Genomic DNA, 26,537 nt, shown 5'->3' with positions numbered 1-26,537 from the left:
TAAACGTGAAATAGAAATCAATTGTTTTAATGCCGCTTTTTAGTGTGTGTTTTTAATGGTTTTGTTCTTTTGTGTCCTTTGTTTGTGTTTTCTTCTTTGGTCTTTTGCCAGTTAGTTTAGATTCCTAATACATAATATATACATGTAGGTGGGGTCTGTCTCATGAAAAGATAAAAACCCCATTACCGATACCAGCAGGGATAGGCCGTTGTGTAATAAGTAACTTTTAGTTAACTGCGGTTGGCGGGACAGTCAGGTCTCCATACTGTTGTTTGGGTACAAGACTGGGTAACTCAGTTTTTGTTTTTCCTTTTCTTCCATTCTGTGCATTTTAACATGTGTTATGTGCTTTTTGATTAGTTGTATGTAAGGGGCGCAATATAAATTCTAATTACTTTTGTGGTAATTATTATTGTTTAGTATGACATCATATGTTTGTTGATATAAACTATACTGTCTCACTTTCCCTACTGTCAGGAGATTCTGTGAGACCGCTCGGCCAAACACAGCCCCTTTAATGTAGCGTGGCACTCAATGGTCTTTGAAATAAGCATTGTTTAGTGAATAATTCTAGGTTCTTATAGCGCTTTATCACACACCCCTTAGGGGCGCATCAAAGCTCACAGTATTTTTCCTGGAAGATATGTGGAGCTACGTTTTTTAAAGGAACATTACAGAATTGTTTTTTGCTAACAAAACAGTTGCTGGCTTAGTAAGCGCTTTATGTATTTCTATCATATACATAAACTGACAAACCTGTAGAAGTTTGAGACTGATCGTCCATCTGGGTCATGAGAGAGCAGTGATAAACCGATTACAAATTTTACATTGCATCGATGCCCAAACAAACATTAATAAAACGCTCACTGCTGATCGATAAACTCCAAACGCGAAATAAGATTATATATTTCTCATCAAATATGACATTTCAGACAGAAATATTTCAAGGGATGTTTACTACTGTTTACTACAGAGTTTGGAGCTCTGCCATGACATGCCATATAGTAACACATAGCATGTTTGTCTCATTTTCCCTGCAGCCTGATACTGTGAGACCGCTCACCAAACATCGGAAGATTGCGTCTTCATTCCGTGACTCTGTCCTCTTTGATATCTTCACCCTTGCCTGCAACCTCCTCAAGCAGGTCAGTCAATCCCACCAGTCCCGACTGGCATCACTGAACAAAGATAAATATTGAAGTCTTATATAGGGCACGCATCTACTAAACAAGGTACTCAAGTCACTGAGTATATACAAACTTTCAGAAAGATAGGTTATTGCAGTGATGAATTCTGAGACCCAATTATTTACGCCTTATAAGGGTTTACAAGGTGCTACGGCGCGTACAGCAGCCACAGCCAGGAACACCGGGGCGAAACCCTTGCTCTTTTCGATAAGTGCACTGGGTTCTTTTACATGCGTTACACAACACATTGGACCAACGGCTTTACGTCCCATCCGAAGGACGAAGCAATGGCTAAGTGTCTTGCTTAAGGACACAAGTGTCACGGCTGAGGATATTGACATTACAGGGTGACCACCAACATCAGGGCTAGATTGTGCATTTTGTAAAGGTATCCGGAGGTCACAGGTTCAACACTTTTTCGTTGTTCACCCCAAAAGTAGTTAAAGTTTACCCAGTCAGTTTCTCCGGTAACATAAACCTTCAGGGAAAAGGGAACAATAATTTTGTCTAGTTTTGAAAAGGGCAACCTAAGATAATATATTTTTTTTTTTTTTGTGGTTTTAACCAACTAAGTTAAGTTGTTCAAATCAAATCAATCAACATGTAATCAAGGATTTTTTTTGTAGGACACCGTTGATTATGATCACATTGCTGTTTCTTAAAAAAAAAAAAAAAAAAAAAAAACTCCAAAAATGCAGAAATACCAATTTAATTTTAATCAACAAAGAGGCCTAATAGAATAGGCAGACCAATTTGATATTCTGTGTCACTGAAATCTCTCTCCATGTTGTGTCCATTCAGGCATCAAAGGAAGGCGTCGACTTCAACGACGAAAACAAACACTCCCTCATGACCCAGCTCTTGCGTTTGACCCAGAACTGCTTAACCTTTGACTTCATCGGCACCTCAACAGATGAGTCGACGGACGACAACTGCACCGTGCAAATACCCACTGGCTGGAGAACAGGTAATAGTTCAAAGTTGAAGATTAAGTCAAAATTCAAGTTTATATCCACAAAGATTTTTTAGTTAGAAGTTAATTAGCAACAGCTTTAATTTGACCAAAGATATTGACAAATTATGGTGACTAATGGCTACATAGATGTCAGTTTTGCATCGGGGATAAATAATATTATTTGTTTTTACCCTTTCTCAAGTTCTGTGAAAAAAAAAAAAATCCACAGGCAACCACACACCATGGTGATGTTTGTTTTTAAATCATAATATTTTTCTCTTTTCTCCACAGCTTTTCTTGACTTCAGCACAGTTGACCTCTTCTTTGAACTCTACAAATCTCTTCCCTCTGTCTTAGCTCCATTGGTGAGTATTAATAATAACAACCAGTTCACTATAAATATTCCCTAATTTTTTTCAAAGGCCAAATATCATCCCTGATTATAGAGGAACCTGTTTAGAACTACTAGTTTCAAATTTTCAGAACCATTTCTTATTTTGCAGGCGTTGACGTGTTTAGTTCAGATTGCATCGGTGCGTCGGTCGTTATTCAACAATGCAGAGAGGGCCAAGTTCTTATCTCATCTTGTCAATGGTGTAAGAGGCATCCTTGAAAACCCTCAGGTAAACCACCCAAACAATTCTCTGTGTTTCTTTCTTAAAGAGAGGGTATACCTTTGTTGATTACTCCAAAAATTAACAATCATAAAAACCTACTTGGTTAGCTCTGCAGTTGTTGATAGTGCATAACATTTTGAGTAACAATTCCCTCTGAAGGAATGTGGTTAAGGATTAAGGATTAAGGATTATTCTTCCTGCATGGATAAAACTGCTCCGGATTTTTGGTGATATCTCAAAAACGCGACCTTTTAAAATGAAATGTACGTAGGTTATCTACATTATGTGTCTACATTTATGTGAGATTAAAAAACAATGGAACGGTTCAAAAAACCAAAAGTATACTTTGCCTTTAGAGTGCTCCAAGATCAAACTCAGTTTATATTTCTAACAATCTCGCCATATTGAAAATTAAATGTGCCTGGAGGTCACTGGGGCTTTGTTTCTCCGCTCATGCCACCCGGCTGATTGTTCCGCGCCCTAAAAGGGCAGCGGTGACAGTTGAATATGTATTGTTGCCCCTAAATAGTGAACAACCTGCTATGTGTTATCATCAGGGAAGGGCATCTACTGCCACCTTTAAGCCCCAAAACAAAAACTCGCCCACTTCCCAGTTATGATCTGTTTGTTTTATTTTATTTTCTTCTTTTCATTTGGTCCCATTCTGCTGTTGATTGTGAGGCGCTGTTTCTTTGTAGAGCGCTGTATAAATGCCCCGTTTTATTTCTATTCTGGTTAGAAGTTTTGCGATGCACTCATTTTCCAGTATAGACTTTATGAAAAAAGAGGCAAAAGTTATAAGTCTCTCTGATCATTTGTGTTTTTTCTGAATCAACAGAGCCTCTCGGACGCTGGAAACTATCACGAGTTCTGTCGTCTGTTGGCGAGACTCAAGTCAAACTATCAACTGGGTGAACTCGTCAAGGTAGAGAACTACTCGGACGTCATTGCGCTCATTGCCAAGTTCACTATTACGAGTCTACAGGTAAAGTCAGTTGTTTAGCTCCTTGATATGCAAGCATGATATTTTTCTAAATAGATGGAAATTTGCATTGGGGATGTAGAAAAACAACTTGGGTGTTACCCATATACACCGATGTGTGTCAGTACTTTTCCGAGCTCTGTGAAAAAAATCACCGGTATATTATTCAGGTGGGATTTGAACTCGCGACCCTTGCAATTCTGGGGCAGTGTCTTACCAACTAGACCAATGAGATTGCCTGGTAGATAGAGGCAGTATGAATCCTATATTTTAGCAGTGGGTACCACATTTATTAAATAAATGGAAATTTGCAACGGAGAGAAAGAATATTCAATTTGGTTTTACCCATATACAACGATGTGTGTTAGCACTGTTTACTCGGTACTTTCCTGAGCTCTGTGGACAAATCACAGGCATATTACCTGAGTAATGCCTGTCGGTGGTCTAGTTGGTGAGACACTGCTCTAGAATATGATATTCTTCCTTTATATTTTAATATTTTTATTTTATTATAAATCTAGCTGCATGAAAAAATGAGAATTTCTGATTGTTTTTTGTTTGTCTGCTAGGTGTGGCAGTTTGCCCCCAACAGTATTCATTACCTACTGACCCTGTGGCAGCGGATGGTGGCCTCCGTACCCTACGTCAAGGCCACTGAGCCTCACTTACTTGAGGTATATACCCCCGAGGTCACCAAAGCCTATGTGACCTCCAGAATGGATACAGTCGCTGCGATTCTTAGAGACGGACTGGAGGATCCGCTGGACGATGCTGGGATGGTACAGCAACAGTTAGACCAGGTATTTTCATTTCATTTACTTTTTTTCCCGTTTTTGAAGCCAATGACTTTCAGAAAAGTGAACTTAAAGGCAGTGGACACTATTGGTAATTACTCAAAATAATTATTAGCATAAAACCTTTCTTGGTGCCGAGTAATGGGGAGAGGTTGATGGTATAAAACATTTTGAGAAGCGGCTCCCTCTGAAGTGACGTAGTTTTCGAGAAAGAAGTAATTTTCCACGAATTTAATTTTGAGACCTCAGATTTAGAACTTGAGGTCTCGAAATCAACCATCTAAACGCACACAACTTCGTGTGACAAGGGTGTGACCGATTGAGCTCAAATTTTCACAGGTTTGTTATTTTATGCATATGTTGAGATATACCAACTGTGAAGGCTAGTCTTTGACAATTACCAATAGTGTCCACTGTCTTTAATAACAATAATATTAACACAGCACTCGTAAAGGTGCACAGAATCTGATAAAAAAAACATTTCGGTCAAATGGAAAGGAGAGAATTCTGAAGTGGTAGGGAAAGCAAGTGTGAACAGGTATGTCTTCAGTTGCTGCTGAAAGAGGGAGATGTTGTGTATTTCCCTGAGGTTTTCAGTGTTAATCACTGTTGAGAGCCTAATGGAGAGAAGATAAGGAAGTATAAGTTTCATAAGAGAATTATTCCAAGAAAAACCCACGCAGTCAGGTAGGGACTGAAAACCCAATCCACATAGTTCCTCTGTTGTGATTCAAAACAGGGTCCTAGAGGTTGAATGCGGTGAAAGATACCACTACGCCAACCCAACAGCCCTAGTTGGCAGAATATTCCAGTCACAATTTTAATACACATGAACAGGTGTATATCACACTTGTATACCTGTTCATGTTTGTTGTGTTGTCATTTAGCCTCCGAAAAGGACTCTTCTAGGGTCAAAACGTCAGGCTTATAACTATTTTTTGCTATTAATCACTGATCCGTTTTTTTTTTCTTCAGTTATCTACAATCGGCCGTTGTGAGTACGAGAAAACCTGCACACTCCTCTTCCAGCTGTTTGACACCTCGGCACAGAAATACCAGGAACTGATCCGGAACAATGTTTCAGGGTTTGAGCTGGCAACCCAACAGGGTAAGTCTTGACACATCATATTGCTCGATCATTACCCTGGAAATTGGTTCATAAAAATGTACCAAAAAACCCCAAAACAAAGTCAAAAAGTAATTTAAAATAAATGTATTTCTTAGTTTTTTAACCATATATTTCTAAGTTTCTTTACACATTGCTTAATCATAACCCCAGGAATTGGTTCATCAAAATGTACCAAAAAAAGTCAAAAGTCAACAACAACAAAATGTATTTCTTAGTTTTTTTTTAAACAATGCTTCAGGGTTTGAGCTGGCAACCCAACAGAGTAAGTCTTAACACATATTGCTCGAGGGGGAACTTCTTAGCTTATATTTATAGAAATCATTCAGATAAAGCCATGTATAATGCCCCAGATTGCACCGCAGGGCTTTTAAAACCAAAGATAATATACAAAATAAGACATTTTAAGGACTATGTTTCATTCGGCATGCTTCAGCCATAATGATCTAGTGGTAAGACATCTGCTCTAGCAACTCAAAGGTTGTGGGTTCAAAGCCCTCCCAGGTGATCCGCTGTGGATTTTTTGCTCAGAACTCATTACAGCACTGAGTCTGACAGTGCTTTTTACACATTGGTGTAAGGGTAAAAATTAATTCTATTCTTTATCCGCGATGAAAAACTAACATCTATTAAATTGACAGGTCGCTTGACGTGGTTGGTGTACATAATCGGTGCTCAGATTGGTGGCAGGGTATCTTTCACGAGTGCAGAGGAGCACGACGCTCTGGATGGGCAGCTCGTTTGCAGGTGATACTCTTTCTTCCTTACCTAAAAAAACTGTAATTAAACAAAATCTGCAATTTTTGTTTATTGGACTGCTGTTTCGACCCTAGCAGAGTCTTTTTTTCAATGGCTAAACACAATCTGCCTCCACTGGTTTGAGGTACTTCCTTACTAACGCTTTGAAATCAAGAGCATTGCAGGAAAGTTGGTCTACTCATGGCCTTTCATTCATGGTTAACGTTATGGTGTGTCGTTACTGACTGGTTAAGAGCATCGGACTCAAGCTCTGGTGTTTCAGAACAGCAAAGTGTGGGTTCTAGTCCCATTCTTGGTTTGGTGTGATGCGGCTGAGCGGATAAGAGTATCAGACTCAAGTTCTGGTGTTTCTGATCAGCAGAGTTTGGGTTCTAGTCCCAGTCATGACATTTGTAGTAGGTCCCGTGTTCTAGGATTGGTAGTATATGAACCAGGGGTCGATTTCTCAAAGAGTTAGGACTAGTCCTAAGAGATATCAAAAACGTACAGCTAGTCCAAAGTTAGGACTAGTAACTCGTCCTAACTCGAGATAAGACTAGTCCTAACTCTTTGTGAAATCCACCCCAGGAGCTCTTATTCTGGAAGATTAGAGGTTTACTCTGGTGTTTCTGGTTCACAGTACATAGCAAACACCATTGATTAGATAGATAGATAAAATGGTTTATACAAAAACTGTCCTCATACAACAATTTTACATAAATTTAAAAATTTGAAATTAGATAGAAGGCAAATTGGAAATAAAAAAAATAAAAAAATATGTGAAATAGTTAAGCCACTCCTCTAAATTTACACATTGAAAATTGCACATTGAAATTGAAGTACTTTTACTAAAAAATGGTGTGACAGTACAACAAAACAACAGACAAGAATTGAAAATGTTATAATCAAGAAAAACAAGCAAAAGACCAATTAAAATCTTAACATCAACTAGATAAAAGCAGGACATTGATTGCAATTGTATTTACAACATTAAAAAGTGATCAACATGGCTAGATGTGGTAAAATATATAGAAAAATATTATTATTGCTTTAAAATTGGATTTGTCACGCTTGTGAGCTAAAGTGATTAAGTTAACTTATGAGGCTTCCTTGGTTTCATTACCAGAAATAGATAATCATAATAATATTAATATTAATTTTGAAGGTTGTAGTTTGAAAGTTTTAACCTTGTTAGAACTTAAAACTTATTTGCCTGGAGCACATAAATCATTTCACTTAATAACGAACAGCGGACATGTTGATTCTCAGTCTTCTCTGAGCTAAAGTCTTGGAAAAGTGGAGCTGCCAACTTAGGACACATTTTCAAAGATCTCGACAGCTCATTTTACATTTTCTCCTTCACAGAGTTTTGCAGCTGATGAACCTGACTGATGCTAAGTTAGCGCAGGGAGGATGTGAGAAACTAGACCTGGCAATGCTCAGCTTCTTTGAGCAGTTCACCAAAATCTACCTGGGCAATCAGGTCCAAAAATCCTCAAAGGTAATGTGTTATCTCAAAATGATGTCTCTATTTTCAGACTTTGACTACTCAGAAATTCTTTAAAGTCAGTGGTCACTCTTGGTAAATACTCAAAATAATTATTAGCTTAAAACCTTACTTGTTAATGAGTAATGGAGAGCTGTTGATAGTATAAAACATTGTGAGAAACGGCTCCCTCTGAAGTAGCGTAGTTTTTTCGAGAAAGAAGTAAATTTCCATGAATTCGGTTTTGAGACCTCAGATTTAGAATTTGAGGTCTCGAAATCAAGCATCTGAAAGCACACCACTTCGTGTGACAAGGGTGTTTTTTCTATCATTATTATCTCACAACTTCAACGACCAATCTTGCTCAAATTTTCACAGGTTTGTTATTTTATGCATATGTTGAGATACACCAAGTGAGAAGACTGGCCTTTGAAAATTACCATTAGTGTCCAGTGTCTTGAATGGAGCTTTCCCCATAATGTTGGTCTTGTTTTGACCTTATTTAGGGCGCTGTTGAGTTTGCATCACTATGTGCGAGATAATACACAGATTAGTAGAGTGTTCATGATGGTATACTCTCACAGCCTTCAGCAATGATCTGGACTTTTGTAGCTCTGTATAGTTTTGTGTAAATACCGATGTATTGATTAAAGTCATTTCAGTGGTACTTCTCTTTTTCCAATTTTTATAAATTGTTTGCCTTAAATTAATATTCTCTGTATGTTTTTGGTTATTTATTCCACAGCTTTATAGAACGTTATCGCAAGTATTGGGCCTGCAGGATGAGTCAACGGTGCTTAGTGTATTCATTGGAAAAATGTACGTTTTAAACAAAATTATTTATAGCATGTCACTGTACATTTTTGTGTGTGGGAGAATTTTTGGTTAATTTCTGACTTTCGATAGTATTCAATCAAGATGGCCTTGAATTTGACCTTTTGGGTAACAAACATACCTCCTTGGAATGTAAAGATCCATAATTAGTTGTTCAAATTTGATGACATTATGTTTCAAATTGCACTCTCAAAAAGTCATGAATGAACCAACAATTTCCTGTAAAATCTTTTACAGAAGCATATAGACCAAAAATATGTCATTAGATGTTTGGATGTTGACAAGTTTCGCACTGGATATTGAATGACAATTTACCCAGTTTGAACGTGAGAGTAGAAACTTGGAATCTTTGTTCCCAGGACTCTATCTATTGAAAAATGATTACATCACAAAAAATTAATTTCACATTGGAGTTCCTCATTTAAGATAACCAAAAATTGTTTTTTTCATCGTAATTTTATTTGAAATTTACCTTGTTTATTCCCACAGCATAACAAACCTGAAATATTGGGGTCGAAGTGAGCCCATTATTGCCAAGACCCTACAGCTTCTTAGTGATTTGTCCATCGGGTACAGCAGCGTGCGTAAGCTCGTCAAGCTGGATGCAGTGCAGTTCATGCTTAGAAATCATACGGTAAGTAGTGTATATCTTACCAGGGCTCCCCATTTGAAACAGCTGCTTTAAGCGCTGAATACTGCTTGTAATTTTTCACAGGATATTTAAAGTCAAATTCGTTACATGTAAAAAAGAATTTTATTCAATAAAATAATTGTATCAAATGAAATTATTGGGCCTGTTTTTTCAAGGAAACATGAAATCTTAAATAATATTGTGGCTGGTTAGCTGATTCCGGTAAGCATATTTCTCTTGTGCTTAGCCACATTTTGTGCTTAAGCAGCTCTATGAAATTGGGCCCTGCGAGCAATGCACTATATTTGTAAGTAAGCAGTGCATGGGTATAATTATAAGTAAGCAGTGTATGTTTTAAACAATGCATTACCTAACCCTATACAGGACTATATTCTGTGCTGTTCACAGATACAGAATTCTAGATACGAGGGACTGTTTCTGTTCTTCTGTCTTCATTAGGCAGCGTCTCTGAAATTAAATCTATTAACGAATTCCCTTTCAGAGCGATCACTTCCCATTCCTGGGCATCAATGGAACCTTCTCAGTCAGCGACATGAGGTGTCGGACGACGTTCTATACCGCCCTCGGGAGGCTGCTAATGGTCGATCTTGGCGAGGATGAAGACCGGTTTGAGTCCTTTATGCTGCCCATCACCTCGGCCTTTCAGTTCGTTGGTGCTCAGCTGGCTAACGCCACAGAGGGAGCTGCTTGGAATGAAGCAGAGACAAAGGTACCAACAAACTTGTCAACTTTTTTTATTTTTTTATTTTAAATAAACTCAAAACCTAGTTATTTGTTCAATCAGGCCATAATGATATTTGCTTGTATAGTTTTCTGTATCATTGCATTGTTTGTTGGTATTATAAACTTGTTGTCAGTTTTTTTTTATAATGCTCTGATCTTTGTGGCAGGATGTAAAAATGCCTATGTATGTATGAATGGATGTAACTACTCTAAATTGTCTTTGAGACTCACAGTTGATTTTATGTGTGTATGTTTCTTGTATGTTTTCTTCACCATGCAGAGAACGTTAATCGGTTTATCCAGAGATCTCCGTGGCATAGCCTTTGCCTTCAACACAAAGGCCAGTTATATGATGCTGTTTGACTGGATGTATCCTTTACAGATTTTCGTTCCTTTTTTTCATTATTTGTATGTACATGTATAAGACCATCACTACAGAAACAAAACACAATCAAAAATACTGAAGAGTGACCACAGGGTCTTAACCGGTCGTTTAAAACTGGCTTTGGCTTTTAGTAATCGCGCCTAGACCGTTTGTTTTTAGCACAAGTTAGAGAATACCCAATGATCGTAAAGACTTCTCGCACGTGAATCAGCTACATCATTGTTATTTAGTTGAGACACGTTAAATTTGTAGTTTACAACAACAGTCCTTTAGGTAGGTCATAAAGTCAGATAAATCGATTTCATTTTGACGAGTACTTGTTTCAATCAATTCAAAATGCTGGTGGTGTTCACTGGACATGCTGGAGTGAGCATGCTTACTTGATACATACAAACAATTAACTTAAATTGAAGAATATCGCACCATTTGTGCGAAGTAATGGAGGGATTAAACAATGTAGCATGTTGTGGGTTAAAGGCAGTAGACACTATTGGTAATTACTCAAAATAATTATTGGCATAAAACCTAATTTGATAGCGATTAATGGGGAGCTGTTTATAGTATAAAACACTGTGAGGAACGGCTCCCTCTGAAGTGACGCAGTTTTCGAGAGAGAAGTAATTTTCCACAAATTTGATTAAGAGACCTCAGATTTAGAACTTGAGGTCTCGAAATCAATCATCTAAACGCACACAACTCCGTGTGACAAGGGTATTTTTTCTTTCATTATGATCTCGCAACTTCGACGATCAATTGAGCTCAAATTTTCACTGGTTTGTTATTTTATGCATAAATGCTGATATACACCAAGTGAGAAGACTGGTCTTTGACAATTACCAATAGTGTCCAATGTCTTTAAGTCGCATAGTTTCCTCGGTGTACACTCCACCTTGGGCATTATCCTACACATAAAAGGCACTACAGTTTTGTACTTATAAAAAATGGGACTCGTTCTGAGTCTTCCTTAACAAGCACCCCTCAGTTACCCAGCCTACACCCCAATACTCCACAGGGCCATAGAGCTCTGGTATCACGAGCCCATGGTGACCACCCCTATCCTCAAGCTGATGGCAGAACTGGTTCAGAACCGATCCCAGCGGTTGCAGTTTGACGTGTCTTCACCAAACGGGATTCTGCTTTTCAGAGAAACCAGCAAGATGCTGGTAGCATACGGTAGGGTCATAGTTTATTTTGTAGCGTCAGTGGACAGATGTGTTTTGAGTTTGTAGAAACCAGGGACGTTCTTCCGTTTTTAACCATAAATCCAATTTATTTTAACCAACATCCCTCCTAAAAAAAAACCATTTATAACTAAGATCAAATTATTCATTTTGGTTTATCCCATATAGGGCAGTTCGAATCCTTTATTCATAAATACATGTACCCCAGACAGTTTCTCTACTCCTATTGGTGGAGAGCGTGTCACGTGGGGGTGTTTAAACCTTTGATAACGACCAGCTGGAGCTGTTTATAACAAGCTGGCTTCCGCGTGTCGGGTGTGCAAGATTATCATGCGGAACGCAATTCATAGCTTTAGTAACAGCGTGTAATCTAAGCGCGCGCGCATAATCTAAGCGCGTGCGCGTACACACAACCCACGCGCATCGAGCAGATTCTTCACAAAGCTTTGGAAAAAAGTATTTCAAACCTCGAAGTTTCAATTGTTAAAAGGTCTATAACTAATGTTATTTAACAAAAGGGCATTTATGAATGGGAATAAAAGAGTAGTGACTCGTTCTTAAACGTCCGTTTAAAACCTTGCAGGGTCGTTGCCGTGCGTTCAGCGAGGGCCTTTTATCACACGGCCGCTGACCCTGCCGGCTTTAAACTTGTCGCTACCTCTTTATTCCCTTATTTAAGCAGCGAGTACTGCTATTAAGATCAAATTCGTAAGAAAATGCAGATAAAATCCCATAGAACACCCCAGATTGCAGAGTAGGGCTTTCAAAACGAAAGATAAATGTATTTAAGCAGGCCTCGCACTCTGAAGCTTTCACGCTCGCAAGCTTTCACGCCTTACATGTACGTTCATTGTTCAGGTTTTATTTTTTAACAGCCTATCACATCCCTGAGGATAAGTGTTCACAACTCAATGTACAGCAACAGATCTCCTATAATCATGATGACACGGCCACCAACAAATGCCTAAACAAATTTTAATTTTTTTCTTTTTTTTTCTTCCACCCTCCTTACAGGATCAAGAATATTAACATTAGGGGACATTCCAAAGGACCAAGTCTATGCCATGAAATATCCTTTTCCTTTTTATGATACAAACAATTATTTAAACATTTAACATTTGTTTAGCATTCACTGGATATGTACATGTATTTTTGTGTTTACATTGTCTCTGCTTGTGCCTTGAACATATGTAAAGATTGATTTGGCGCATTACAAATACCTACTATTATTATTATTATTATTATTATTATTATTATTATTATTATTATTATTATTATTATTATTATTAATAGGGATGAGAATCGCACACTTTTGTCTGAATTGAGACTTTTTGTGATGTCTGCCTGGTGGAAGTTAAGTAGGTGTCATTTTCTTGAGTTATAAAGAATTCATTCTCTTTGATCTACTTCTCTAGTGCCGATGATGCTATTCCTATAAGTTCCTTGCAACATATAACTCCAGGGGTGACCCTAAGGTGGATGTGCCATCATTTCAATATATCTCCTAAAGATTGGATTCTAGTTTTACAAATGAATCTCACCTTAGTCTTCAACGGGTTTTGATACATTTTGTTGATAACATTTGTGGATATGACATGAATCCCTTCTCACTGTGAATAAAGACAAATGTGATATAATTTTCCTGTAGAATATATATTTGGTTTGCGGTAACACCATGTGTGTATCTACTTGCCAGGTAGAGTTTGTTCTTAGAGAACTGTCTTGCTTAATTCTACTACCGCGGAGTAGATTTTTGGGGTGTTTGGGAAACTTCACAGTTCTGAAAAGAACTGTCCTGCTTATTAACTATTACCTGGGCGGATGATATAGAAATAGGCTGGGACTACTACTTTAGCCTATCGGATCGTAATTAACTGTACTACCGCGGAGTCAGTTCTTGGGTTAGTCTCAACGTTTCGACTAGCTTGCTCTAGTCATCGTCAGGAGACCTGTAGAAGTTTCAGCTTCATTAGTAATCAAGTTTTTGAGAACAAAAATTGCAAAATCACAGAGCAATGTTTTCAGGAAAGTCGATTCAATATGTTGTACAAGCTTAAATAATTGTTGTCTCTTGGGACGCAAATTATGTATTCCTTGACGTTTGACCTCAAGCTGAAGGGTGTATCGATATGCTTTGGTATGCTGAAGGCGGTACTGTCGGGGAGTTATGTCAACTTTGGCGTCTTCCAACTCTATGGCGACAGCTCGCTGGAAGAGGTGCTTCAGATGTTTGTCAAGCTGCTGCTGTCAATACCTCTCAGTGATTTACTGGTAAGTTCAATCCCGACAGGTCCAGGCAAGAAACAGATTTCTGGACAAGATTTACAATATACAGGGTTACCACTTTGTGGGGTGTCGTTGCCAAGCGGTCTAGTTCACCAGACCCAAGCTCTGGTGTTGTCAGCAGCAACAAGATTTCTCAATAGAAGTGCCCTTTGGAAAACGAAAATGGCCTTGCCCTCACAAAGATGACATTCCAGGCCTGTGATAAATGACAGACAGTGGGGTGTTGTGGCCGAGTGGTCTAGTTCACCGTACCCAAGTTCTGGTGTTGCCAGCAGCAGAGTGTGGGTCTCGATACTTGGTCATGACACTTGTACTCTTGAGGCATTTAATCACTTCATAAAAAGTTGGGAAGGTAGAGAATTCTGTTTCTCTCTGAAACTTGTATCCTTACAATGATTACCATGAAGATACCCCTGATGTAAAGATTACATTGAATTTCCTCCAATTCAGTCCACTGAAGGTTTATCAGATTATCTCCTAATCCCCCACAGGATTATCCCAAACTCAGCTTGAATTACTACAGCTTACTAGAGTGTCTGGCTCAAGATCACATGGGATTCCTAAGCAGTCTGGAACCCCGTGTATTCCTGCACATTCTATCCTCAATATCGGAGGGGCTCACAGCACTAGGTAAGTGTATAATAGAAGTCTCTTCGTAGGAAAAATAAAGTCTGGGCTTGAATTTAGAATCAAAGTCCACAAGACTGCAGGGCCTGTAGGTCGTCTTTTACTGAACCAGGGGCCGATTTCACAAAAAGTTAGGTCTAGTCTTACATGTATCTCTAGTAAGGACGAGTTACTCGTTCTAACTTAGGACTAGCCATACGTTTTTTTATATCTCCTAATTCTTTGTGAATTCGACCCGAGGGGCCAATTTCACAAAGTGTAAGGACTAGTCCTAACTTAGAACTAGTCCTAGGAGATATTAAAAACGTATGGCTAGTCCTTAGTTAGGATGAGCAACTCGTCCTAACTCGAGAAAAGACTAGTCCTAACTCTTTGTGAAATCCACCCCAGAATTTGTTTTACAAGACCAGAATCTAAATAAGAAAGAACTTTCTTTACAGTGTAACATTGTAACTATTATTATTTGAACAAGCACTAAGAGTGGCCAGGGAGATTGGAAGGCCTTTGGGCTACAGTTTTTTTGTAAACTTTTTTAATTCCAGGCATATGTCCCTGGCTTTTGATTTGTTTTGATTATGTTTGTATTTTGTATGTGTTTTTATGCCGAATAAATAATAATAAATAATTATAATAAGATAAAATTAGAATCATTTGTCTTATTAAGTATTCTTTAATTCTCAACTGAATTTAAAGATATTAATCAGGTTCAAAGTAAAAATTTGAAAATATAAAAATCATATACACAGTTGGGTATTGATATTCAAATGAAAAACACAAGCCCACCGGACTTGTCCAGTTAGGAGTTCGATGGCCAAAGGCAAAAATCACAGGCATGCGGTCAAAAGTGTAAAATTTGATCCTTGAAAGCCAATATTATTTGCAGCAGTTGTTGGGTGTCATGGCAGAATGGTTAAGAGCATCGAGTTCAAGTTCTGGTGGCTTAGATATCGGGGTGTTGGTTTGAATCCCGGTCATGACACTTGTGTCCTTGAGCAAGACACTTAACTGTAATGCTCGTCTTCACCAAGGGAGTCAATGGGTACCTGTGAGGGCAGCAGACAAAATTGCTAAGCACCATTTTTCTGCTTACAGCTTCATGAAATTGAGCCTGGTCTATAATTTCAAATCAACGAAAATCTAAATGCATGTTGCCCCAAAAATATGACAGCTCCATGTATGTGAAAGGAAAATTGTTGATGTGTATTACTCAGAAATGAATTCCCCATATTAGATGACAATCATTCATAAACGTAAACAGTTGTTTTGTTCCCGTCAGACACGATGGTGTGCACTGGATGTTGTGCAACATTGGATTCTATTGTAACGTATCTCTTCAAGAGAATATCCAAATCGACAAGTAAGAAAGCCAAAAAGGAGAACGACAACTTCCCCAGAATCATGGAGGTACCACCAGCGATTTTACAGCAGGTGAGATAATCAAATGAAAAACTAGAACTTGTGGTAGTATAGTAAAATGGACCAGATCTGTGCTGAAATTGGTGTTGTGGGATAAAATGGCTAGGATGAGTGTATTAAAGGAACACGTTGCCTTGGATCGGACGAGTTGGTCTATAAAAAGCGTTTGAAACCGTTTGTTATGAAATGTATATGGTTAGAAAGATGTTTTAAAAGTAGAGTATAATGATCCACACAATTATCACTCAAAATTGCACGGTTTTCTTTTTACGTCGCGAACTATCACCGTCGGCCATTTATGGGAGTCAAAATTTTGACCCCCATAAATGGCCGGCCGTGTTATTGGACGAGGTAAAAAGAAAACCACGCAATTTCGAGGCATATTTGTGTAGATCATTGTATTCTACTTTTACATCATCTTTCTAACCATATGCATTCTATAACAAACGGTCACAAAACGCTTTTCAAAGACCAACTCGACCGATCCAAGGCAACGTGTTCCTTTAAGGATAGGATCTAATGGGTGTATTTTGGGTAAAGTGGGCACATGGGGTGCTTTTTGATTTGCTCCAAAAAAAGTGGGTAATGTGATGGATGGATGTGATCGGGTAAAATGGGTACTGTTGGGTGCATTGGGATGTTCAGTGATTGAGTATACTTGGATTGTTGAAGTGATAGGGTACAATTGGGTGCTTTTGTAAGGTTACATAGATTGAGTAAATGGTGTGAACTGGGTGCCAATGGGGACTCCAGACTGATGGTTGACTGTACATAGCTATCTGTGTTACTGACCATGTGTTATGCATTGTTGTGGTGGGTCGTGGCCGAGCAGTCTAGTCCACCGGACTCGAGCTCTGGGCCCAATTTCATAGCGCTGCTTAGCGGCCGATTTTGTGCTTACTGTGCAATTTCTATTTCATAGCGCTGCTAACCGTAAGCACACGAAAAGGCATGCTAACCTTCCGGTGCTTACCGCACAGAAATATATGACTTCACAATGCAAATCCACGGTAAACACGCAACACGGCCGCCCAATTTTTCTGCTAACCTGTGAAATATGCTAAGGCTTAAGCAAATTTTTCTGCTACAGTAAGCACGCAAATTTGCTTACCGTTAAGCAGCGTTATGAAATTGGGCCCAGGTGTTGTCAGCAGCAGAGTGTGGCTTTGATACTCGGTCATGACACTTGTGTCCTTGAGCAAGGCACTTGACCATAATTGTTTTGTAAAAAGTTTGATAGATATTCTATTCTGATCTGCAAGCTACGCTCGTAGTGGATAATACCCATGCCTACATCCTTAGGGACTGTGAAGGGGGGTAACCCTGTTTCGGCCCCAGGAGTAGGTGGCAACAAGCCCCCTGGGGCCGATTTCACAAAGATCTAAGATTGATCGTAACTGCAAATCAATCGTAGTTGCTAAGTAAAACGTGATATCACAATACAAATCACTATGGTGATACTGAAAATTCGTCTTGCGATGAATTTTATTGCTTTGTGAAATCGGCCCCTGGTGGCAGTTGATAACCCAAATCAGTGAAGTGTAGCCCTCACTATGTGGCCATGTAGTGTTTTCATTAAAACAAAATAAAAAAATAAAATTGTTTCCCTTTGTATTCCAGATGTTGTCGTCAGTGCTCAATATCATAATGTTTGAAGATTGCCGTAACCAGTGGTCTATGTCCAGACCCCTACTTGGGCTTGTATTACTCAATGAAGATGTAAGTAGAATTTACAAACCAATGGACATTTTACGAAACTTCCTGTGAACTTTGCAAATTTAGGGTTTATGAAGTAGTATAAACCAACAAAACAGTCACTAAAAACCCTAAATCAGAAAAATCCTGTGAACCTTTCTAAATGGTTTATATTTTTGGTTAATTTAAAAAAAGATTATTTGATGGTGGTTTATTTTTTTTGAAAATTTATATCATATGAAGATCTGATTGTAGACAACAAACCAATGAATCAAATCACTCCCCAGGAAATTGAAAAAAAGAAGATTTACCAAATGATTGATAAATTTATTTGTTTCTTGCGTTTCAGTACTTCACAGAGTTACGAGAAAGCATCATCAACTCCCAGCCCGTGGAGAAGCAGGAAGACATGAGGATGTGTTTTAAGAACTTAATGGATGGCATCGAAGCCAACCTCCGAACCAAAAACAGAGACAGGTAAAAACCTACAACCCCCCCCCAAAAAAAAAACCGAAAAAGGTGAAACTGATTACTTGAATCCTTTAAAGACCCTGGACACTATTGGTAATTGTCAAAGACCAGTCTTCTCACTTGGTGTATCTCAACATATCCATAAAATAACAAACCTGTGAAAATTTTAGCTCAATGGGTCGTTGAAATTGCGAGATAATAGTATAAGAAAAAACACCTTGCCACACGAAGTTGTATGCTTTCAGATGCTTGATTTTGAGACCTCAAATTCTAAATCTGAGGTCTCGAAATCAAATTCACAGAAAATTAACTCTTCAGAGGGAGCCGTTTCTCACACTGTTTTATACTACCAACCTCTCCCATTACCCGTTACCAAGTAAGGTTTCATGCTAATAGTTATTTTTAGTAATTACCAATAGTGTCCACTGCCTTTAAATACCAAGATCATATGGTAACTCAACACCCAAACTGTTTTGACTCTGATTATGACTATGTGCCTGATTCCATGGAAAAACATGATCTGGGTTGCTATTTAGAATCTTCTAAGAACTTTTTCTTGAGCTCTCTCCCATTTGGCAAGAGCATGTCACAATATTTTATGTGAGATTGAAAGATACACGTACCTTGTTCAAGAACACTTTATATCTGATCCATATGTTTGTCACAGGGAAAATCTTTAAAACACCATGCTTCACATTTTTCTCCATATTGGTAATAACGTTAACAGTCTAAGTATCTTAAATTTGTAATAATGATGTTTCATTCACTGTTTGTAGTCAACTGTAATGCTTTAGCTACAATTGAAACATTTGTTTGTTGTTGCCAATATTGCAATAAATGTCTAAACTACTTTATTTCATTTGTTATTATATCCCTCGGATTTCTCCTTGCTGTACAGATTCACTCAGAACCTGTCCGTGTTCCGTCGTGACGTCAACGACTCGCTGAAAACCTCAACGAGTTCCTCTTCTTTAGTTTCATCTCTGAATAGTGCTGATATGATGAGCTAGCCAAAGACCAACCCCAAGGTTTTGTAGAATAAACTGTAAAAAATGATAAAATAGTGAGGGGTTTTTCTCCCCCTCACACAGCCATAAGACTTGTGATAGTATGACTTTTGTATGATCAAAGAACATGAAATCATTCTGGACAATCTGAAGATTCTTTTGAAGAAAACAATACAGCCAGGTTCATACTTCCTGCAAATGCGGTGCGAATGTTGACGTCACAAATTCACAACAAATAATTTGCAGCATTTGAGTTGTGCTCAACTTTCCTGCGAATTTCGCAGCAAAAACAGAGTTGTGGCATCGCATTTGCACGAAGTATGAACCGGGCTTAAAAGCCATGTCCAAAACTGCGACTTCTTCAACACAGGCAGAAACCCTGATCTAGCTGTAGCTGTAGCTGAAATCCTCGTTTTGGACACAGACTTTTAAAGGGTTTTCCAGACCAAATTTCAGCAAAAAATCATTCAATGTTAGTAACATGCAGTCAAATTAACGCCTTTTCCCCTAATCCAGTCTAAAGGCCTGGTAACACAGGCCCTGATAACGATAAAATGCACGCCCTCGATTGGTTGAATAAGCGTGGGCGTATTCTGCGTGGAGCAATTAAACCAATAGAATGCGTTCTCTTTGCGTCGTTATCGTTGTCGTTATCGCTGCAGTGTGACTCGGCCTTACAATGTAACTATGATTTCTCATGGGTTGTAATGTGTTCAATTTCGTTTTCAAGCACACATGATTTGGTATCTCCCATTCAGATTCACTTCAGTCATTCTTGTTCATTTATAGCCATGCAAAATGACCATTCTTTTTAAGAAAGTTTACTTTCTACTTCCTATTTTGAACTTGATGAAATTTAAAGGTTGACCAGCTCTTGCGGCATGATTTTCCGAAATTGAATGAATCTTGCGGCCTAATGAAGTAAAATGATCTTATTTGAACAGTGAACGCTAAACTGGTGACTTGAATAACTCCTTTTGACTGTTGAATGCTGATTCAACAGAACATTAATTTTGATACCAAATTCAAAGAGGCGTGTTTTAAAATGAATGGATTTTATGTTCAAATTGGCCAGGAAAACCTACAGTTACAAAAAAATGTAAAAATCGCTTTGAGACAGGTTTCTTAATTTAGGCAACATAAATGGCATAAACAAACTGTTTATTATTATTTTTCTTTTCTTTTCATATGACATGGCAGCCAAAACTCATCCTTGTTTTTTGTTTACTGTGACGCCTTAAAGGCTGTTCATTGAAGAACAGAATTTTCCACATCCTCAAATAATTCACTGAAAATTTTGAAGTTTTTTCTTTTGTTTTGGTAAATATTGGATGGATTTTGATTCAAAAAGAACTTTTTTAAAGTTGCTGCCTGGGCAATTGGTTCATTTTTGAAGTGTCACACAGGGTAGAACGTATATTACACGTTATGAAATAACACTTGTACAAATTTCTGGGAAACTTTGGTTCCTAGAAATGCAAGTTTTCGGTTTGAAATATGTAGAGTCACTGTAGTAACCATCGGTTACTTTGAAATTGTGGACTTCTATTGGGCACTTCTATTGGAGGGCCTCCTTGGCCTGTGTGTAATTCTAGGTCTGTGTCTTTGTGCAGTTCAACCATTGTTTGCTGTCTGTGTGGTTTGGTTATTGTACAACTTTGGGGACAAAGTGAATAGGAATAATCTTGGTTAGCAGAACTTTCAGTTGGTTAAGAAACAAAATGTGTCTCAACAAATCAATCGCTTTGTGAAGTGCTTTCATTGACAGGGAATGAGACATTATTACATGTATATATATTTCCACAAAATAAGGCCACATAAAAAAAAATTGTTGATCATCCCCGTCCGACCGTTCAAAACCCCCCGACCCCATTTTTTTTTCCCGTTTTTTTTATATATTTTTTTATTCCCCATGTCTGGATATCTCTTTAAACTTTTACTGCCCAGATTTTTCAGCTGATATTTTTTTCAAAATGTACAGATGTTTAAAGAAGGTTTTTATTCATGTTGGCAAAGCAAGAACAATTCTTAAAATATTTACTTGGGCTACACTGTGCTTAGTTGTTTGAAAAAGTTTACAGAAAATGTCATCTAGGAGTTAAATTTGTTTGACAAAACTATTGAAAACATCAAAAACACACAAACCCTCTGTTTTATAGTGATTGTGATGATTTTGTTATTCTCGATTTCGTATTTGGCATGTCAAAAAAAAAAAAAAACCTCCCTCCCCCATCCACAAAAAAAAGGACGATCAACAATTTTTTTTTATGTGGCCTAAGAAATGGGTGCTTTCCTTTGGTTAAGTAAAATGTTTCATGATTGTATCATAACTGAGTATGCTGTAGTCAATGCCTTGGTGCCCCTTGAAAAACTTCCATAGACTTACAAAATGAGGATGGGCTTGCCCTCTCAAAGAGATTCTAGGCCTGTGATGAAGCTGTTACATTTGCCACTTCCTAGGTTGTATTGTAAACTTGGGTGTGATCCCTGGCTACACTGCAGTTAACAGTTGTATGGCTTCTGACTGGCACCCCCAAACAAAAGATATTGACAAAAAAGGGAGACTGCCAACATAGGGCTAGATAGCTCAGTTGGTATAGCAATGGCACGTTTATCCGGAGGCCATTTTTGTGTACAAATCCTGCTCTACATGTAGTATATTTTTCTTTGTTCAACTCCATTTATTTGTTTTGCTAATTTGAATTTGTTAACAAAACCCTAACCCTCCCGAGTCTTTCAAAATCAACCAAATGATATGGATGATTTTGAGGGAGTGTGGTTCATTTATAGTTCACAAACATCTCATATCGGTCGATTTTGGAGGCAGTAAGGATCCTACATAACTCATATTGGTTGTACATGTACACTCAAATAGGTTGAATTTGGAAGATTTTAGGCTGAATTTGGAAGGTTAAGTGGTTGTAGGGGTCCTTACCAACTTGTATCGGTCGATTTTGGAAAATTGAGGCAGTAGGGATCCTATCTAAACTAACATCAGTAGGATTTGAAACTTTGCATGGTGGAAATCTGATATGGAAAGGTTTGCGGTAACACCATGGAATGACTATCTCTAATAAGTTTGGGTGGTTCTGAAAAGAATCATTGGTTTCAACTCAACGTTTCAACCGAACTAACATCAGTTGATTTTGAGGGATTGGAGTAGTGGGGTCTTACATTTGATATCGGTTGATTTTGGAAGAGTTAAAGGAAACGTTGCCTTGGATTGGTCGAGTTGTTCTTTGAAAAGCGTTTGAAACCGTTTGTTATGAAATGCATATGGTTAGATAGATAATTTAAAAGTATAATAATAATAATAATAATAACGAGGTCTTATAGAGCGCACAAATCCACAAAAGTGCTCAGGGCGCTAATACAGAGAAAATAATATAATGATCCACACAAACATGCCTTGGAATTTCACGGTTTTCCTTATGTGTCGCGCAGAAACACGGTCAGCCATTTATGGGAGTAATTAGTCGCAATGTAAAAGGAAAACCGCGCCATTTTGATGGATATTTGTGTAGATCATTGTATTCTACTTTTACAACATCTTTCTAACCACATGCATTTTAAAACAAACGGTTGCAAACGCTTTTTATAGACCAACTCGTCTGATCCAAGGCAATGTGTTCCTTTAAGCAGTATTAGTCCTACACAACTTGTATCGGTTGATTTTTGAGGATTGAGGCTCTTGGAAAACCACTCAATTATTGGACTTTTGAGTCAAGTCAGTTCACTCTAAAACCCTGGTAGTGGAAGAAACTTTGTTTCACTAGTTTTTGTAATGTGCTTTTACAGTTTTTCATATAATTTTGTTTATGTTTTTCACATAATTTCATTCATTCTTTGTTTTCGAACCTTGGTATTTGTACCATTAAGAGTGATGTTTCACTAAAATTGTGAATATGGAATTATAAACCTAATTGATATTGTAAAGATAAGGTTGGCTAAAATATCAACAAATTTTCCCCATAAAAAATTCTTATCAAGTATCATTTATTTTAAAGACAGTGGACACTATTGGTAATTACTCAAAATAATTATCATCATAAAACCTTTATTGATTACGAGTAATGGGGAGAGGTTGATGATATAAAACAATGTGTGAAACAGCTCCCTCTGTAGTGACGTAGTTTTTGAGAAAGAGGTAATTTTTCACGAATGTGATTTCGAGACCTCAAGTTTAGAATTTGAGGTCTCGAAATCAAGCATCAGAAAGCACACAACTTCGTGTGACAAGGGTGTTTTTTCTTTCATTATTATCTCGCAAACTCGACGACCGATTGAGCTCAAATTTTCACAGGTTTGTTATGTTATGCATATGTTGAGATACACCAAGTGAGAAGACTAGTCTTTGACAATTACCAATAGTGTCCACTGTCTTTAATTATCTGAATGTGCTTGTGAAGTATCATAAAAAAAGTGATAGTGTAGGCTGTGGGGTTTGTTATTGCTCTGTCTTGTGCCCCCAATGCACAACATTTTACAAATTTTGCATTGAAGTGTGCCAAATTAAGTTGGATTTTACACCATTTAAAGGAATATTACAGAATTGGTTTTGCTAGCAAAAAAGGTTGCTGGCAGTGTAAACATTTTATGTAATCCACCATAAACACTGACAAACCTGTAGACATTCGAGATCGATCGGCCATCTGGGTCAGGAGAGAATAGTGAAAAAAAAAAACAATTACAAATTTTGCATTGCATTGATGCCAAAACAAAAATAAATAAAACACTCACTGATAAACTCAGTGAGCGAAATTAGATTTTTTATTTCTCACCAAATATGAAATTTCAGACAGAAATATTTCAAGGGATGTTTTCTACTATCATCATCATTAGACCGTGTAAGTTTTTATGTAAATCTGTGGTCTTCATGATTTTTGTTTTTTACCAATTCTGTAAACTTCCTTTAAACTCAAGGTTAGCCACATGTAATCTTTTCTCCCACTTCCATAGGACTTTATCGATTGGAAAATGAGTGAATCACAAAACTGAATTTGACAATGGAGCCCCTGTTTTAGTAACTTCTAGTCAAGTTTAAAGACACTGGACACTGTTGGTAATTGTCAAAGACTAGTCTTCACAGTTGATGTATCTCAACATTTGTATGCATAAAATAACAAACCTGTGAAAATTTGAGCTCAATAGGTTGTCGAAGTTGAGATAATAATAAAAGAAAAAACACCCTTGTCGCACCATGGTCACAAAGTTGTGTGCTTTCAGATGCTTGATTTCGAGACCTCAAATTCTAAATCTGAGGTCTCTAAATCAAATTCGTGGAAAATTACTTCTTTCTTGATAACTACGTCACTTCAGAGGGAGCTGTTTCTCACAATGATTTATACTATCAACCTTTCCCAATTACTCGTAACCAAGAAAGGTTTTATGACAATAATTATTTTGAGTAACTACCAATAGTGTCCACTGCCTTTAAATGATGTGCTACAAGCCCCTGTGGTTTCAAACCCCCTGTGGTTGGGTGTGTGATTTTTATATTGAGTTTGAGACCTGTTTCCACCAATTGGAGTCAATTATAGCCTAAGGGTTAAAGAAAGAAAGAAGTATTTATCAAAATTGAAATAACTGATAGGAATTGCAACTCTGGTTCTGTTTCTGATTCCCCCCCCCCCAAGCCATAAGCCTTTTTGAGTTATGGCGGACACAATGCTACAACACTAGAAGGTTTGGGTAAATTTGTCTGTATACGCTCAAACTGAACAGTGCACTCCTATCACGTCTGCCATACCTTAAAAAGGCTTATTCTATCGTCTTTACCGAACCCTCCCTGCATCTCAATTAAGTCGTCTCTCACATATGATGTGATCTTCTTAAATGTTTTGGTCCAGCTTGACAATTAAAGACCTCCCCTTGAATTAATTAATTGTAAAATGTAATTAACAGAGTTATCTTTAAAATATTAAGACGAGCAATTTTGGAAAAATGCATGCTTTGTAAATATTGTAAAGAGTTTACTTGTTTTCGGATGAAGGACGCGCAAATAAAAATGCAGATTATTTTTTTGTAAGTATTTTTAGGTTTGAGGTCAGCGTAAGTTTACTAGAAAATAAGTTACAAACAAACATTTCTTTTTCATTGCGGGAAATTTGTTCACTCATCAAATTAACATTTTAAAGATCTTTGTGTTTGTTTTATTTTGTTGTTGTTGAAAATAAGGACCTCATGCAGAGTGGTGTAGGTACAACTTTTCTAAAACCCAACAATCCTTCTCCTCCTGAGATTTTGCCTGATTTTGGTGGATTCAGTTGCTGCTCAGTTTATAATCCCAGTTAAATCTTGCTGGACTCCCATGCCCCTGGCCCACTGATCACAATAGATGTTGTTGTGCTGTCCTGTGCTCCAGCTTGTGGTCAGGCCGTGTCCGAAATGACAACTTTGGCTACAGCTATACGACTAGATCTTCAACACTGGCAGACGCGCTGATCTAGCCATAGTTTCAGCCGAAGTCGCCCTTTCGGACGCGGCCAAATATTATTGATGGGGGAGTGGTGGACAGGGAAGGTATGTCTCAGTGTCCCAAGCAGGGTTTGCCACTTTGTCCGTGACTATCCAGCGAGACCAGTAAGTTTGTCATTTCACTGGTACGTCAGCTATTTCACTAGTCCCTAATTATTTCAATTGACAGGGGTGCTTTTCAATACTAGGCTAGCTAGCCGAACCACTTGGGGGGGAACTTTGACTGGGTCGTAGGTGTTTATCTGGCATTTAGCCATCGAACCATTGTTGAGGGAGAACGCTGCCAACCATTATCTGGCCGGAATTGGAGCAAACCATGCCTGGCATCGGACCAATCAGAGCTGCCAAATCTCCCTTATTCTGCAGACCCAGAAAGTCCCCTAAAAATTTACTAATCTGTCCATATTCTAATGAACAAATTTGAAAGTTTCACAGATATGGACGACTAATTCTAAATTATCTCCATAAATTTCAAGATACAAACGCTGGCGGCACTGGACCAATTCAACTATGAACCTAAAGTTCTTTACATGTGAGTTTTAATAAGATATCACAATTTCAACTTGATTTAAAATATGCAAGAAATTTGTAACGATCCAACCATATGTTTCAGGGTCTGTTTTGATAACAATTGAGGCCTTTGTTTGAAACAACCGAGTTTGGATCAGGGTTAAAGTAGTCTCCATCAGTAACTTAAAAATTTGTGCACTTTCCATATGTGGCTTGAAGGGTGAAGCCAAGAAAGCTGGATTTGTTTTAAAAAGGGTCAGAGTTATTGCAATGTGTAGTAAATAAGCACATTGCCAAACTTGACAAAGATTTTTTCATTTTTGTTGTCAATTATGGAATTTTGGGATACATTTTTTGTATCATACTAAATATTATAAACACAATTTTG

General features: G+C 37.9%; 1 protein-coding gene across 1 annotated transcript in view; it reads left to right on the top strand.

The window, feature by feature from the left end:
* LOC139940444 (exportin-7-like) overlaps positions 1-26,537 on the top strand; it is a 33,407-nt gene extending 6,870 nt beyond the window's left edge. The window contains exons 7-27 of the mRNA XM_071936697.1: positions 1,041-1,145; positions 1,989-2,154; positions 2,434-2,507; positions 2,646-2,765; positions 3,598-3,744; positions 4,311-4,541; positions 5,511-5,643; positions 6,303-6,408; positions 7,765-7,900; positions 8,631-8,704; positions 9,209-9,353; positions 9,853-10,080; positions 10,375-10,463; positions 11,462-11,652; positions 12,675-12,724; positions 13,767-13,931; positions 14,438-14,576; positions 15,850-16,001; positions 17,610-17,708; positions 18,034-18,161; positions 19,054-26,537. Of these exons, the coding sequence (XP_071792798.1) occupies positions 1,041-1,145; positions 1,989-2,154; positions 2,434-2,507; positions 2,646-2,765; positions 3,598-3,744; positions 4,311-4,541; positions 5,511-5,643; positions 6,303-6,408; positions 7,765-7,900; positions 8,631-8,704; positions 9,209-9,353; positions 9,853-10,080; positions 10,375-10,463; positions 11,462-11,652; positions 12,675-12,724; positions 13,767-13,931; positions 14,438-14,576; positions 15,850-16,001; positions 17,610-17,708; positions 18,034-18,161; positions 19,054-19,165 (2,790 nt within the window). The 3' untranslated portion in view covers positions 19,166-26,537. The remainder of the gene's footprint in view (positions 1-1,040; positions 1,146-1,988; positions 2,155-2,433; positions 2,508-2,645; positions 2,766-3,597; positions 3,745-4,310; positions 4,542-5,510; positions 5,644-6,302; positions 6,409-7,764; positions 7,901-8,630; positions 8,705-9,208; positions 9,354-9,852; positions 10,081-10,374; positions 10,464-11,461; positions 11,653-12,674; positions 12,725-13,766; positions 13,932-14,437; positions 14,577-15,849; positions 16,002-17,609; positions 17,709-18,033; positions 18,162-19,053) is intronic.

This window comes from Asterias amurensis, chromosome 8, assembly GCF_032118995.1.
Source record: "Asterias amurensis chromosome 8, ASM3211899v1".
Classification (NCBI taxonomy): Eukaryota; Metazoa; Echinodermata; class Asteroidea; order Forcipulatida; family Asteriidae; genus Asterias; species Asterias amurensis.
Note: the sequence above shows the minus strand (reverse complement) of the source record. Positions and strands in the feature narration are given on the sequence as shown.